This window comes from Primulina huaijiensis, chromosome 9, assembly GCF_012295235.1.
Source record: "Primulina huaijiensis isolate GDHJ02 chromosome 9, ASM1229523v2, whole genome shotgun sequence".
Taxonomy (NCBI): Eukaryota; Viridiplantae; Streptophyta; class Magnoliopsida; order Lamiales; family Gesneriaceae; genus Primulina; species Primulina huaijiensis.
This window is the reverse complement of record NC_133314.1, coordinates 22,790,565-22,804,774: the sequence shown is the minus strand read 5'-3', so window position 1 is coordinate 22,804,774 and position 14,210 is coordinate 22,790,565. Positions and strand designations below refer to the sequence as shown.

The window sequence follows — 14,210 nt, the reverse complement described above, 5'->3', positions numbered from 1 at the left end:
ATCAGAATATTTGAGGTTCATTGATGGATCACCCTGGTCGAGACTCTGATCAACATTCAACTATTCGGGTTATATAGCATTCAAGAAGCTATTTTTCCCATATATACTTCAAACCTTTTCTGTGCATTTTTACAAGATTTAATTTTATGTTTGCTCCAGTATCATATGTCCGTGAATGATGTCCTTTTGGTCGTGTATCATTTGAGATAATAGTGTTATATGTGAATCTTGTTGGTTTTCATTCAGTAACTTAGATTTTTATTGTTTTGATCAATTTTTTTTTATAAAAATCATTAAATACATAAAATATAATTTAATTATTACTGATACACTCTGTTTGGCTCATGTCGTGAGAATAAAATCAATATTCACATATTAAAATTATAAGCAAAACGTAATGAGCAAATAAATCATAACAACCCCAAATATTTCAAAATGAAAAGAAAAAAGTGTCATTTTTATTTATTTTTTATTTTGGTAGAGTTTAATCTGTATAGTATTCTTTTATTCTTATCGCATGAGTCACATAAGAGAATGTCATTGTAAAATAAATAATATTAATTGGATTTAGTGGTTGCGAACGAAAAAAAATCCAAGTAATTTGACAAATTAAAGTACAAAAACAAAAAACAGACAAACTTATATAACTAAAATTGTAATTTTTCATATATTCGACTCATTATAACAATTAGGTGATGAAAATACAAAATTTTGTTTTCTTGTGAAAATTAATTTGTTTTTTCGTGGGATTTTTTCCATTTAAAGATGGAATTTTAGTTCTCAAGACGTCTGATTTTTTTTCATCCTCCTCATTTATTTCTTTTTTATAGTTTTACTGTACTTAAAACGTTGTTTCAAGAATCCACAAATTTATCTACTTTAGTTTCTATTAATTTTTTTTTATTTTATCCACATGATTTTTGAAATCAATAGTAGAGATGATGGCAGTCGGATTATCACAATTATTCTTCAGATTATAACATTTATTTGAATTAACAATATACGGCAGTGGTAGTTGGGATTATCAACATAGATTCTTCGAATTGTAACAACACTTGTTTACAGCACACACGATATATATATATAGTAAGTGCTACATATCTATTTTTTTTCCACTAGCATGTTATATTTTGAGTTTTGAACTAAAGTTGGTGATACTTTGGATTTCTATTTGTTTTTAATCTTATTTTGTCGAAAAGCTGATATGACACCAGAGAATATCAATATAACGTTAGAAAATATCGGCATGACATTGAAAATTTGCTGAAGCCAAAATCGAAAATGCTGACGTAATTGGACCAGAAATAAATGGAATCAAAATTTGATGCACCCAAACCAATGTTTGACAACTTAATCAATTAAACAAAAAAATTGGACTAGTCAATGGACCAAAATAAAATAAATTGGACAATTTACTGTACCAAAATAAAATTATCTTATATATTTTTATTATTTCTTATTATTTGCTAAATCAAGAGTGGTATTACAAAATTAGACCTTAATAATAAAGATGTAATAAATAAAACTGTTTATATTGTAATTTTGTACCTATTTTTAAACTACACACAATGTCCAATTCTACTCATAATCTCCATCTCACTTTGCCAATTAAGTGGTAATTATTGCCATTAATTTTTTTATAGCTTACTAAAAATTTATTATAAGGATAATTTTAGTAGTTAATATGTATAACGAACAGTCGATCGAATAGTTAATATGTATAACGAACAGTCGAACTCGCAACGTGTGTACCTTTATGCTGATTATTTAAAATATGATATTGCATGTTTCGTTTACACTAGTTATCTGGAATCGATATCATAGTTATTTTTTGTTTCAAGATTTTTTAAGTTCCATTTTATCTTTTTCATTTTTTCTAACAAAGTTCTTTGACTGCTCTATTCAAAATTGTAAACTATATTTTAAAATTATAAATTGAGATTATTAAAAAAATTTGAAATTATGGTTTCTATGGTAGATGTATAACATATAATCCAATTTGCCTAAAGTACAAAGTGGAATCCTATAAGGAAAATAAGATTAAATCAAATTCTACGAAATCTGAATGATTCTTGCAATTTCAAAAACCTAATCTTGCCGTCTCACCTCCTATAAATGCCCACCAAAGAGGTATTGCATTTCATTACAGTTCTTTTCAGCAGATCAACCCAAAATAAAACCATATAGTAGTTCTTCCTTTCACCATTTAAAAAATGGCTTCTAAAGAAGTAAGAAGTCGTACAAATTCACCATCAAGCCAAGAGAGAACCAAATATTTTTATGTCCCTGAAGAAGTCATTGAAGAAATCTTGGCTCATTTGCCGATCAAGAATGCGGCTTGTCTATCTATCTTATCAAAAAGATTTGTGAATTCTTGGAAATTATGCCGCGACCTCTCCTTCACAAAAGAGATTTCAAGGAAATTTTCAAAAGAAGAATTCGTAAAATTTATTAATAATTTTATGCTCAATTTTTCCGACAAAAACATGCACCGATTTTCTTTATATTTTGATCCAACGGATCAAATCGATCTGGTGCAGAATTGGGTACACAAGGCAATTCAATGTGGAATAACTGAGTTAGAATTAGATTTCACCGTAGCGGAGCAAACCTACATGCTAAGTTTTTTCCTTACAAATATTGAGAATTTAAAACTTTTGAAACTCAATAAATGTGAGTTAGATTTCATACCTACGCCAGATGGTTCGTGCCCTTTGCAGCAAATAACGTTGCAAAATGTTAGAGTCCCCTCCTTTACATTGGAAGCAATATTTTCAAACTGTCTAAAGCTAAGGACCTTAGAATTGACAAATTGCGAATTTCTTTACAATTTGAAGATTTTGGCTCAAGATTTAAAAGGGTTTACTGTGTTGGTTGTGAAAAACTGTACCGGTCTTCTGTTAATGAGGATTAATGCACCTAGTCTTCATTCAATTCATTATGAAGGCAAAATGTGCGAGTTCAAATTTGAGAGTGATCTGCCGGATCTGAGTGATGTAGTCCTTAATATTACTTCTCCCCGAGCTTTCCAGTTGCTTCCTCATAGAAACAATGTGATCAATGCTCTTGCTAATGTCACAACGCTCGCTGTCAACCATACTTTTCTTGAGGTATAAATTTATTATGGTATTTTAAATTTATTAATCTCTTTTCATATATTTCTTATATTAAATACTAAAAATAATTGCTGTGTGCCAAATCGATATTCAGGCACTTTGTGCGAGGTTTGGGAAGCATGGATATGAGGGAATGGACTTTTTGCTTTGGAAATTGAAAGAATTTCAGTTGTTTGTTGGAGGAGATAGCCACATTAACCCTCTTGATATTGCCATTTTTCTCAAGAAATGCCCATGTGTTGAGAGGGTTTTAATTGATGTAATTTACGAAAATAATAATTTTTGACAATTTCTAAAATCATTTTTCTAATTGATTTTCTATTTTGCAGCTTGGAAAATATGCTTTTGCGGAGAGTGTATTTTGGGAGCATCATGGGAAGAATTTTTTTATGTCATTTGGCCCAACATTTCCATTCCTCGGATATGTCAAAATAAAGGGCTTTACTCTCAAGGGGATGCATGTATCAATGGCCAGGCTATTCTTAAAAAATGCCCCATATTTACGAAGCCTAGAAATTGTTGGAGCAAGAAATGATATGGATACAGTAAGAATCACGCCGGAATGGATTGCAAGGGGGATATGGACAAATGCTAAAATCGAGATACACGAGTATATCAAGGATAAAAGTGGCATATTCCCAAGTGTACGTTCGAAGGTTATATGACAATTTCATTATGTTGATGTAACTCTTGTTGAGGTCTGTATTGTTTTCTCCATTTCTCTTCGTATGTTGATTGAATCTTTTACTTGGTTGATTGAATCTCTGACTTGGTTGATTATGTGTTGAACTATTGAAAACTGTATTTTTATATGAAATCTTTGTGAGTTCATAAGCTTAGTTTGACTTTTGTTTGGTTGAAGTAATCCTTGACTTGGTCGGCTACGTTTTGATTTTTCTGTTTTTTTTTGGTTCACACGAGCTAATTGTATGTAATTTTCATGTATACTGTGGTTTTTGCATTGTTTTGATTTTCTTGTAAACAAGTTAACTAAAAATATTATCAAAGTTATTGAAATTTGGAATGGGTATCTAGCAATATATACATACATAACCTAATCTATCGCAAAATAATTAAATACCCTATCTCATCTTAGTAAAATAAAAAGTTATAGTTTCAATTGTATAATATTGTTATGTAATAAATTAAGAGTGGGTCTCATGTGAGACCGTCTCACGGATTTTAATCTGTGAGACGGGTCAATCCTACCCATATTCACAATAAAAAGTAATACTTTTAGCATAAAATGTAATACTTTTTCATGGATGACCCAAATAAGAGATCTGTCTCACAAATACGACTCGTGAGACCGTTTCACACAAGTTTTTGTCATAAATTAAAGAAGACAACGTGTACGTACTTAATCTAACTCTAACCCGATCTAAAAAGTGTAGTTCTACTCCATATCTATACTATTGAAACTTTTACTCATCTGATTTTATGGAAAATATTAGTTTTCACGAAAATATCATACATTTAGATAAATAATATTTTTTATATAATTTACTCATAAATACAATATATAATCCACTTTAAAAGCTAATAAACTCACATATTTTTTTTCCAAATCACATATTTAATATAATTATATTATCTTTATCCAAATAATAATTAAAATCTATAACAAAATTTTATAAATCATCTGTATCTATGAATGATTAAGATCATGATTCATATATATGATAATCATTATTTTATTTTATGAATCAACTCGACCTATTAATAATCGTGATCATTATTCATATATATAATAGTAGTTCACTGGTATAATATAAAGCAAATGTTATTTTATATATAAAAATAAATCTAATAATAGATGTGTATCCTGAAATCAATCCCCAAGTAAAAATTTTTTTTTTGTTCACATTATTTATATATATTGGTATAGTTTGGTACATGGGATAAGAGAGGGATTGATAAATAATCCTCCTTGTCTCACGTTTGGTACTTTTTTAGAAAGCGTGATAAATAGTTTTATAAAAGGATAATGTGTCCCTTTTATGACATGTGATAATTTTAATTTAACGATAAAAACAACACAAATGACTTAATTGCCCTCAATATATAAAAATATTAAACCATATCGTTATCTCATTTCACCGTCCCATCAAATAAATATTTTTATTTATTTTTACATTTTATATAATATAATAATTATATAAATNATATATTGTAATTCATCACTCGGCATATTAACATCTACCAAGCTAGAAAAGAGAGGAGCACCCCTCGTTGCTTGTTGTACGCAAAGCCTAAAATCAATGGGCGAGTACAGCGTACACGATCACGCTTTTAGCACCCACTTCCCACGTATTTGGGAAGTTCCTCATTTCCATTTAGTTCAAACCCCGCCAAAGAAGAAAGGAGAACACAGAAATTAGCACATACTATTCCTCTCTCTAAGTAAACCTCTTCTTCCCTGTCCTGGCACCTATTGTCTTTATGAAATTATCTGTTCTTTTGGAGTGTTAGATTAGATTACTTTATTGTTTTCCTCGTGTTTTTGTTCCCAGGTGACCTCAAGTTAAACGAGGAAAAATTGCGGAAAATGACGGTTTCTCAGAAAATTACTAGAACTTTCCGTGAGAATTCTTCGCTGGCTAAGATGTTGATTGTTTTCACCGTCAGGTGAGCGCTGATCTGTTATTTGTCTGATTCTTCTTTTCTTTTTGCTGAGCTTGGTGCTGTTTAAGTTCTTTCTGATTTTCTTCCTTTTATTGTTATTCTCTTCTTCTATTAGACAATATAGTTCTATTTTGGTTAAATTTATGTTTAAGCTGTGATAGATGGTTCGGGAGCACAATTTTGCCCGTTGGACGCTGAACAATTAATGAAATTGAGTGAACAACTTATGGACTGAGGTGCTTAGTTTCTTAAGGTTAATTGGAGATGGAATTGGTTGTTGTTACAGGACTTAATTAGCGTCAATAGCAGGTAAACTGGTTTAGATCCATGACAATTGACGGGGAAATTTGTAAAATAACATCAGTCAATTATTTAATTAAGAAAATGACCTTCTCACGTTAAATATACACGAGTAAGTCATTTTTTAATTAAATAGTTGACCAAAGTTAAAAACAAAATACCCCGATAATTGACCAGTATGAGGAAATTCATCTCTCGGTCTTTTTTTAAAAGTAAGGGATCGGGTGAGAAAATTTGTAAAATATCTTCGGTCAATTATTTAATTAAGAAAATGACCTACTCATATGTATTTCACCCTAGGATCGGGTTGTTACAACTCGATTTAGAACCCATGATCTCTCGCCTATATTATGGAAATCAGTTATTAGTTGTCGAAGCAGAATGTTTCATCTAAATCACTGTCGCGGTGTGGAAATAAATGGTTTATTTCTTTTGATCTACAATAAATCTGCCTGTTAAGTAATTTGGTTTCATCTTGTTTCTTAGTAAAGCTATATGGTCCAGATATGAGTGATGAAAGTTTAAAGAAAAGTTTTAGTTGCCTGAGGTTTTCTGGAAGTTAGAGACAATTATTTGTTCAATATACTTAATTCAGGACTGATGAAACACACATTTCTTTGTTGCTTCCTTTTCAAATAAATAAATTAGTTTGTATTCTCGACAAGATTTATCTGATTACCAGTTATGTTGTGATAAAGAAAGAAGTTGATATTTCCTTGATGTCGTGCGAATGCATATTCAGCAACTTAATGTAAGCTCATGAATAACATATTTGGACAGCATTTTTTGTTGGTATTAGTCTTATAATAGCTGCCATAACTGTTCATCTTAATATCTACAAATTGAAATACATTTTTAAAACAAAATAATTTGAACTATACCTGACACATAGATAAAATTTTAAGGTGAACCAGTACCTATTGACATTGAATAGAATGAAGATAATTTGGAAACTTAGTTGCATTCCATTTTTTAAACTCAATGGCAGTGGTGGGGGCCTTGTGGCATATTCTGATGCTAATCCTGGGAATGGAGGGAATATTGTCAGCTCAGCTGAGACTGATAGCAAGAAAAAGAGAGTGGTTGTTCTTGGAACTGGGTGGGCTGGAACAAGTTTTTTAAAGAACCTTAAAAACCCCTCATATGATGTTCAGGTGATATCCCCACGTAACTATTTTGCATTCACCCCACTGCTACCTAGTGTTACATGTGGCACTGTGGAACCTCGCAGCATCGTTGAACCGATTCGCAACATTGTGAGAAAGGTTAGTATAATAAAAGGGGCATTGCAAATCTTCTTTTTCTCCTGAAACATAATTTTTTAAATCATTTTCCTTCAAATATCTGTGTTTTCGTTTTCACTGAAATAAGTTTCAAGTGAAAAGCGCCTTAACTTTATGCTGGAAGCAGTTGATCAAAGTATCAGGTTCTACTTGGTGTTTTGTCGTTCTTTGAGTTCATAATTAATGGCTCTATGATATGTATTGTAATGTATCTCTGATACTTCATACTTCGAATAAGAGATGGAGGGAGGTTACAACCGAGCCTCCCTCTATTTTATGGAAATTTAAAGTTTATGTATTATTTTTTAGATTGTAAGATTTTCCTCCCCAGAATGGATAAATTATCCCTCCAAGTTCTTAAAAACTTCTCTTTTGTTACTCCACTAGTCTGACTCCCACAAGTCCAACTTCCATACAATTTGAGTACCCAATCCCCACAGTCCACTTTCCTCTTCATCTCTCCCGTTTCTTTATCATATTTCAGTTTGTCTATCTTTTCTGCTCTTTTTAATTCTTCAACTTCTTTTTGTATTTAAAATATTTAGTCTTTCCACTTGAGACTGCAATCTAAGATATTTTGTTGTTTCTGTTAAATGTTTGTCATTATTTTATCTTAGATTTTATATTTTCTCTTTCTTTTCCCTAGTATGTTTGCGTTTTCCGTAATATGATTGTGATTTAGCTCTATGTAACATATGTTATATGTGCGGCGGATAAATTATGTTTTTAGTTGACGGGTAAGATATTTGGAATGATTAAACTTAATTTTATGTTTAGAAATATAATTACATAATATTAAAAGATTCGAATATTTATTAGCAATAATTGGGCAACATATTGTACGTAAGTAAAATGCCTAAATATAATAAATAGCTTGATGAATAATGCTTTTATATAATATTTGTTTATCTCTAAATTTCTATTTTACTAATTGCATTGCAATGACTTAAGTACCATTTCTTGTCGTTTTTCTGAGACTTGATTGCTATGGAACAGCGTAATGTCATGGAAACTTTGGTATTGTATGCTCTTATTTTCAGGTGATTATCTTGAAACAAAAGGTTTTTTTTTATTTTCTATTGTATTAAATTAATATTGTATCTTGAAAGCAATTTTTTTTTCAGAATGTTTCCTTCCCAAATATATCTATATATATATATATATATTCCTTTAATAATTATGATTATTTTATTAAAAAAATTTAATTTTACTCCCAAATTGAAATTCCTAGTTAAGTACCCGCTTCAAATTCATGAATAATCTTTAGTTTCCTTCTATGCCAAATGGTTAAGTCAAGCTATAGACATGAAAAAATTCCACCTCGATGTTGGTGACTTCATGTGAAATTTTTTAGTGGCATAGCTAATGGCATTTTAAGTTATTGTAATTATTTAGCTTTTAGTCATTGCATGATGTAAATTATGTTTTGGCAGAAAAATATAGATGTTCATTATTGGGAAGCAGAGTGCTACAAGATTGATGCGGAAAATAAGAAAGTTTATTGTCGATCTAGTTTGTGTCACAATCCTAATGAGACTGAGGAAATTGTTGTGGACTATGACTACCTTGTGATTTCCATTGGAGCCCGTGTAAATACATTTAATATCCCTGGTGTGGCCGAAAATTGTCACTTTTTAAAGGTAACATCTTCAGAGTTACTCTCACCTACTGCTATGTCTATGATAATCCTTCTGTCATGCACAGAAGATGATTTTCACTTTGCGTTTAAATTGATGAATATAAGTATGGTTTATTAGCCCTTGACCCGAATGGAAACCTAGTCATTTCACTGTGTTGCATAAAAATACATGCAATTGGACCATCCCAATGTCAGGGGTATGAAGATTGTTATACAAGGCGCCTTTATCCTTGCGAACTTAGTTCTTGAAACTGCTTCTCATGCAGGAAATAGAAGATGCTCAAAAGATTCGTAGGACTATTGTTGATTGCTTTGAAAGGGCTAGTTTACCTAATCTAAGTGATGAAGAAAGAAAGAAAATTCTTCATTTTGTTGTTGTTGGTGGAGGTCCGACAGGTGTGGAGTTTGCAGCAGAGCTTCATGATTACGTCAGGGAAGATCTTGTTAAACTATATCCAAAGCTTAAAGACACAGTTCAGATAACACTACTCGAAGCTACAGATCATATTTTAAACATGTAAGTTTCTTGTTCACAGTGTTTTGGTGAGTTGAGTTTAGGTTATAGTAGCACGACTGTTCTTGACTTGTAACAATTCATTAGAAACTCAAAGAACTTAATGTATAAATTCGATGGGCCAAGATTGATCAATAAATGGGCAAATTTGAATGCAATTGTAGATTGTAACCAGCAATAGTCTTGAACAGAGTTCACTACTTAGGTATCCATCGTCAAATCTACTACCAATATTGACATTCTTCTTCGTTGCTACTTGTTCTGATGTGATCAAAACCAACTCCCTATCCAGAAATGTTTGATTCTTTGCATTGATGTTTCTGCCTGAAACATTGAACTCCCTTAAGTTCGGAAACTTGCACAATTGGTGAATAAAACAATTTTTCTGTGCCAACTTTGTGGGACCATAATTGTTTATTGAAGCTTAGCACTACACTACATTATTCTCAGGTTTGACAAAAGAATTACAACTTTTGCCGAGGAAAAATTTCAGAGAGATGGCATCAATTTGAAAACTGGGGCAATGGTCGTAAATGTATCAGATAAAGAAATTTCCACCAAGGAAATTAAGAATGGTGGGTCAGTATCCACTATACCTTATGGCATGGTTGTCTGGTCGACTGGTATTGGAACCCGCCCTGTTATCATGGATTTTATGAAGCAAATTGGTCAGGTAAATTTGTGTCGAGAGTTGTGCATATATTCAATTCTATGTTGATCATGGTCAGTTGTGAGTTGGTTATATTTGAGTTTGTTGAAATTTATGAAGATCCTTGTTTGCTTGCCCAGACTAACAGACGTGCACTAGCAACTGACGAGTGGTTAAGAGTAGAAGGATGTGACAACATATATGCTCTTGGAGATTGTGCCACAATCAATCAGCGCAAAGTCACGGTATCTATTATCTATCAATTTATTCTTTTGATTAACCTGCCACACAGTATTTTTTTTTGTTTTTTAAGCTACCACAAAGTATTTTGTTGTGGTGGCATCTTATATTCCGTTATCTTGTACTGCAAATCATATGATGGAGCGTGTTTTTCTCATACTCTGAGTAACCTGAGTTGGCTTTCCAAGTATGTTCATTTACTTCCTTCAAGACTGTTTGAGCTCATTGCTGAACTTGGAAAGTACATCAGCAACGGAGTGGAAGTTTAATGGATCATATAATATTCAATTCAGGGTCTTGAAAGTTGAAGTTTGGTGACAAGACAAGCCTCCAGTAACTACAATAATAGTTGGTGGGGTTGACTGGTTTCAGATTAGGGTACATTTCTGCTACGTACTACTCAAGCCTGCCCATGAAGTGCATTATGAATCTTTGTGGGCTCCAGTTTCAGACTACAAGGCATCATATATATAAGAATAACTGTTCATATGTCAAGATGCTTGTGTAGTTATACTTAAGTGACCCAATAATGACCAGAAATTTTTCTGGTAGTTTGAGTTTGTCTCATGCATTGGCTTTTTTGTGTCAGTTAAGCTAAAATAATTTGATTTTACTGTTCTAATAGATTAGTTTCCTTTTTTCTTAAATCAATCTGTTTATCTTTTTAGGAAGATATCTGGGCTATATTTCATAAAGCGGATACAGACAACTCTGGCACACTGACAGTTAAGGAATTCCAAAAAGTTCTTAACGATGTATGCGAACGATACCCTCAAGTAGGACTATATTTGAAATCAATGAAAAGCAAACAAATGCATACTTTTGTTGATCTGCTGAAAGATTCAGAAGGGGATGCAGTCAAGGAATCAGTTGAAATAGACCTTGAAGAGTTCAAGTTAGCATTTTCTCAGGTGGATTCTCAAATGAAGAATCTTCCAGCAACTGCTCAGGTTTTGGTTATATACTACATTATGGCTGTATTTTTAAAGCAATTAGATGGATGCATGTGATGTAACTGTTATGCTTTCTTGATGTCATTGCAGGTTGCAGCACAGCAGGGATCCTATCTTTCTGATTGCTTCAACCGCATGGAGAAGTGTGAGAAAAGTCCAGAAGGTCCGATTCGCTTTAGGGGTGAAGGACGGCACCGTTTCCGCCCCTTCAGGTACAACCTGACTCAATATCCTTTTAAGGTTGACAAACAAATGGCTATTCAGTTAGACCATAATGGCCTTATTATATGATCACATAGTTTTATGTATTGCTTTCATCCTAATACCTTGATATCGTTAAAGGTACAAGCACTTTGGACAATTTGCTCCTTTGGGAGGGGAGCAGACTGCGGCCCAGCTTCCTGGAGATTGGGTTTCAATTGGCCACAGCACTCAATGGCTATGGTATTCTGTTTATGCAAGGTGAGATTTATACTTCTTGTTACTGAAATATTAGGTTACCTGTGAAAAATATGAATGATAAAACGAATTCTGTTTATACAGCAAATTAGTCAGTTGGCGAACAAGAGCACTGGTCATATCAGACTGGGGAAGGCGTTTCATTTTTGGACGAGACTCGAGCTGCATTTAAAGCTTTTTCAGGTTCTAAATTTGTTTCAAGTAAGAACCACATGGCTTGTGTTTCTTTCAAAAACCCATGGCATGCGCAGCATATTTTAAATTGTTACAATCTTGACTTGTCAATAATGTTTTTGCGGAGGTGAAGGTCCACTACGTGCGCCAAATTTTGGAGCTAGATGTGAGCGTGTGTGTCAATAATTTCTAGCGGCGGCTTTACTCTTGATCTAGTACTCACTTTTCCCCCGTCGTGTTAATGTGTCTGGATGGATTGACTGGCACGTTGATAAAAAGGAACAGTTATTCTCATTCAAATAAAATAATCTCAAATTTTAAATGTAACCCTAACTCCACCGAGTAGCCCACCCATAAAAGAGGGTCATTTATATGTATATTATATTGCCTTCATCGGTTAATTAAACCATTCAGATGAACCTGTCTCATCTTCGAAGTCACGGGCTGTCGCAATTTACAAAGCCCAATTATTTACTAATCGTACAAATGGTTCGAGTAAATTTTATTCCTTCCCAATCTATGAAACCGTTAAATCAGATATTGATAAAATCAATACTTTAGCTCTAAATGAAATCAACTTTCTAAGTCTAGGTTTGAGTTTTGACTTAGCCAGGAAATTTTAATTCGATCCATTTCAAGGCAAAGAGAAAACATGGTTGCAGGCTTGAGGGGTATTTGTTTATGTAGCATGCACTGAGCCAACATTCTATAAGGTAATATTTGTAAGAGTTTATTTTAAGAGATTTGCAGTTTTTAAATACACTGTTTAAACATTTTAGAAATATTTAAAATAAGTTTTTGTAATCATTATTTAAGTATAAATGTTACTAAATATAGTTTTATAAAAAATGAAAACCATTGATTCAGAAGACAAACATGAACACGAACGTCGTGAAGAACATGTATACACAACGTACTTCTTTGTGGATACACATGATTTTGTTGCACACACCATTTTTATTCTTGGAGCGAAGGTATTTGTTGCCTGTATGTTTATCACTTGTTCTTCACTCAAAGGTATTTCGTTCATGTATAGATCATGATGTTGACGAAAATCGCGAGAGTAGCTGGGAGGTCGGATCTCGCTTTGGAAGATCGGGTTGGACTTTTGGAATTTGCAAGTACAAACAAGAACGTTAGAAAGGAGTTGGACGATTGTTCCGGTATAATATCTCTGAAGCTCAAGTCAGATAATAGAAAACATAGAGAATATTGTGTGTCTATAATGAGTTAATATAAGAATAAAATAAACAATGACCGAAACCTGGTATTTATAAGAGAAAAGTCCTTATGCGACTGAAATTTTTGACGACTAAAACTCTGGTATTTGTAGAGTCCTGATTCTGTAGGACTCTGAATTCTCATTTGTAGAGTCCTGATTCTGTAGTAGGACACTAGATTCTCAGAATCTTAGATAATATTAAATTAAATCTCTGCGAGCTACCCATTAATATATTTGAGTGAGAGCTCTCCGATGTAATCATGAGCTCGTCTAATACCCGGATTTCTATGAGAGCTTGGCTCGAGAGGTCTGCTTAGACCTTCTCAATCGATGCGATAATATATTTTGTGCGGTCGGCTCGGACCATGATGGGAGGTCTGCTCGGGAGCTCGGCCACTTCTTGGTGATCGACAAGATTGTGGAAGTATGGGATATCGGCTGGGATGACCTCCCGACGAATTTGGATAAATGGAGTCTTGGGTGGGTCCTTAGACGATCTGACGAATCCAGGTGAATGAGATGACCTTCTGATGAGCCTTACCCCTTAAGATGACCTCTTGGAATTATCTGGATATTGGGCTTGAATTCACATGAGCTATCGAAAATAGGCCGAGCTTATCCCCTAGGCTTGAATGCGTTATCATTTCTAAGGGTGTTCATCGGTCGGTTCGGTTTTCTGTTTTTTATTTCAGTTTTTTCGGTTTTCGATTTTAGAAATATATAATCCGATATCTGAACCATTTTTATTCGGTTCGTTTCGGTTTTCTACCAAAACGGTTCGGTTATTTCGGTCGGTTAATTCGGTTTTGGTATAATTATTTAAATTAATAATATAAATATATTGTAAAATATAATATGTTAACTTTCTACCTGTTTACTTAGTAAAATATTTAAATATAAGATCTAAATTAATTAAACAAACAACAATCATCTAAAAATTGATCAAAATGGTTTTTCATTCACGAAATATCATATCAAAATATATAATATAAATAAAAATATAAAAAAATTATTAATTTAATGAAATTTCGGTTTT

At 32.7% G+C, this 14,210-nt stretch overlaps 2 protein-coding genes across 8 annotated transcripts; both read left to right on the top strand.

Annotated features, from left to right (window-relative positions):
* The first annotated feature begins 2,213 nt into the window (after positions 1-2,213).
* LOC140983991 (putative FBD-associated F-box protein At1g61330) lies at positions 2,214-3,797 on the top strand. Its single transcript, XM_073451134.1, has 3 exons — positions 2,214-3,110; positions 3,211-3,375; positions 3,446-3,797. The coding sequence occupies exons 1-3, from the start codon at positions 2,214-2,216 to the stop codon at positions 3,779-3,781; spliced, it is 1,398 nt and encodes a 465-aa protein (XP_073307235.1). The 3' UTR covers positions 3,782-3,797.
* Positions 3,798-5,367: 1,570 nt separating this feature from the next.
* LOC140984388 (external alternative NAD(P)H-ubiquinone oxidoreductase B2, mitochondrial-like) lies at positions 5,368-13,316 on the top strand. Of its 7 annotated transcripts, none has more exons than XR_012176605.1 (13): positions 5,368-5,519; positions 5,630-5,744; positions 7,030-7,306; positions 8,758-8,964; positions 9,230-9,480; positions 9,928-10,150; positions 10,267-10,371; positions 11,035-11,316; positions 11,410-11,531; positions 11,662-11,781; positions 11,863-11,979; positions 12,086-12,167; positions 12,544-12,934. XR_012176605.1 is itself a non-coding variant. In XM_073451778.1 (12 exons), the coding sequence occupies exons 2-11, from the start codon at positions 5,665-5,667 to the stop codon at positions 11,948-11,950; spliced, it is 1,755 nt and encodes a 584-aa protein (XP_073307879.1). In that variant the 5' UTR covers positions 5,368-5,519; positions 5,630-5,664; the 3' UTR covers positions 11,951-11,979; positions 12,989-13,316. The 7 variants fall into 7 exon arrangements, 5 of the variants coding, with proteins under 5 accessions (XP_073307879.1, XP_073307877.1, XP_073307878.1 ...); XR_012176606.1 differs by having other exon boundaries at positions 12,080-12,167; XM_073451778.1 differs by lacking the exons at positions 12,086-12,167; positions 12,544-12,934 and adding an exon at positions 12,989-13,316.
* The last annotated feature ends 894 nt before the right edge of the window (positions 13,317-14,210 follow it).

Excerpts from the sequence above, each read along its gene's own strand:
- LOC140983991 (XM_073451134.1), top strand. The coding sequence starts at position 2,214 with ATGGCTTCTAAAGAAGTAAGAAGTCGTACAAATTCACCATCAAGCCAA. Across the intron at positions 3,111-3,210 it reads TCAACCATACTTTTCTTGAG|GCACTTTGTGCGAGGTTTGG; the intron begins GTATAAATTTAT and ends ATCGATATTCAG. Across the intron at positions 3,376-3,445 it reads TTGAGAGGGTTTTAATTGAT|CTTGGAAAATATGCTTTTGC; the intron begins GTAATTTACGAA and ends TCTATTTTGCAG.
- LOC140984388 (XM_073451778.1), top strand. The coding sequence starts at position 5,665 with ATGACGGTTTCTCAGAAAATTACTAGAACTTTCCGTGAGAATTCTTCG. Across the intron at positions 7,307-8,757 it reads TTCGCAACATTGTGAGAAAG|AAAAATATAGATGTTCATTA; the intron begins GTTAGTATAATA and ends ATGTTTTGGCAG. Across the intron at positions 11,532-11,661 it reads CACCGTTTCCGCCCCTTCAG|GTACAAGCACTTTGGACAAT; the intron begins GTACAACCTGAC and ends ATATCGTTAAAG.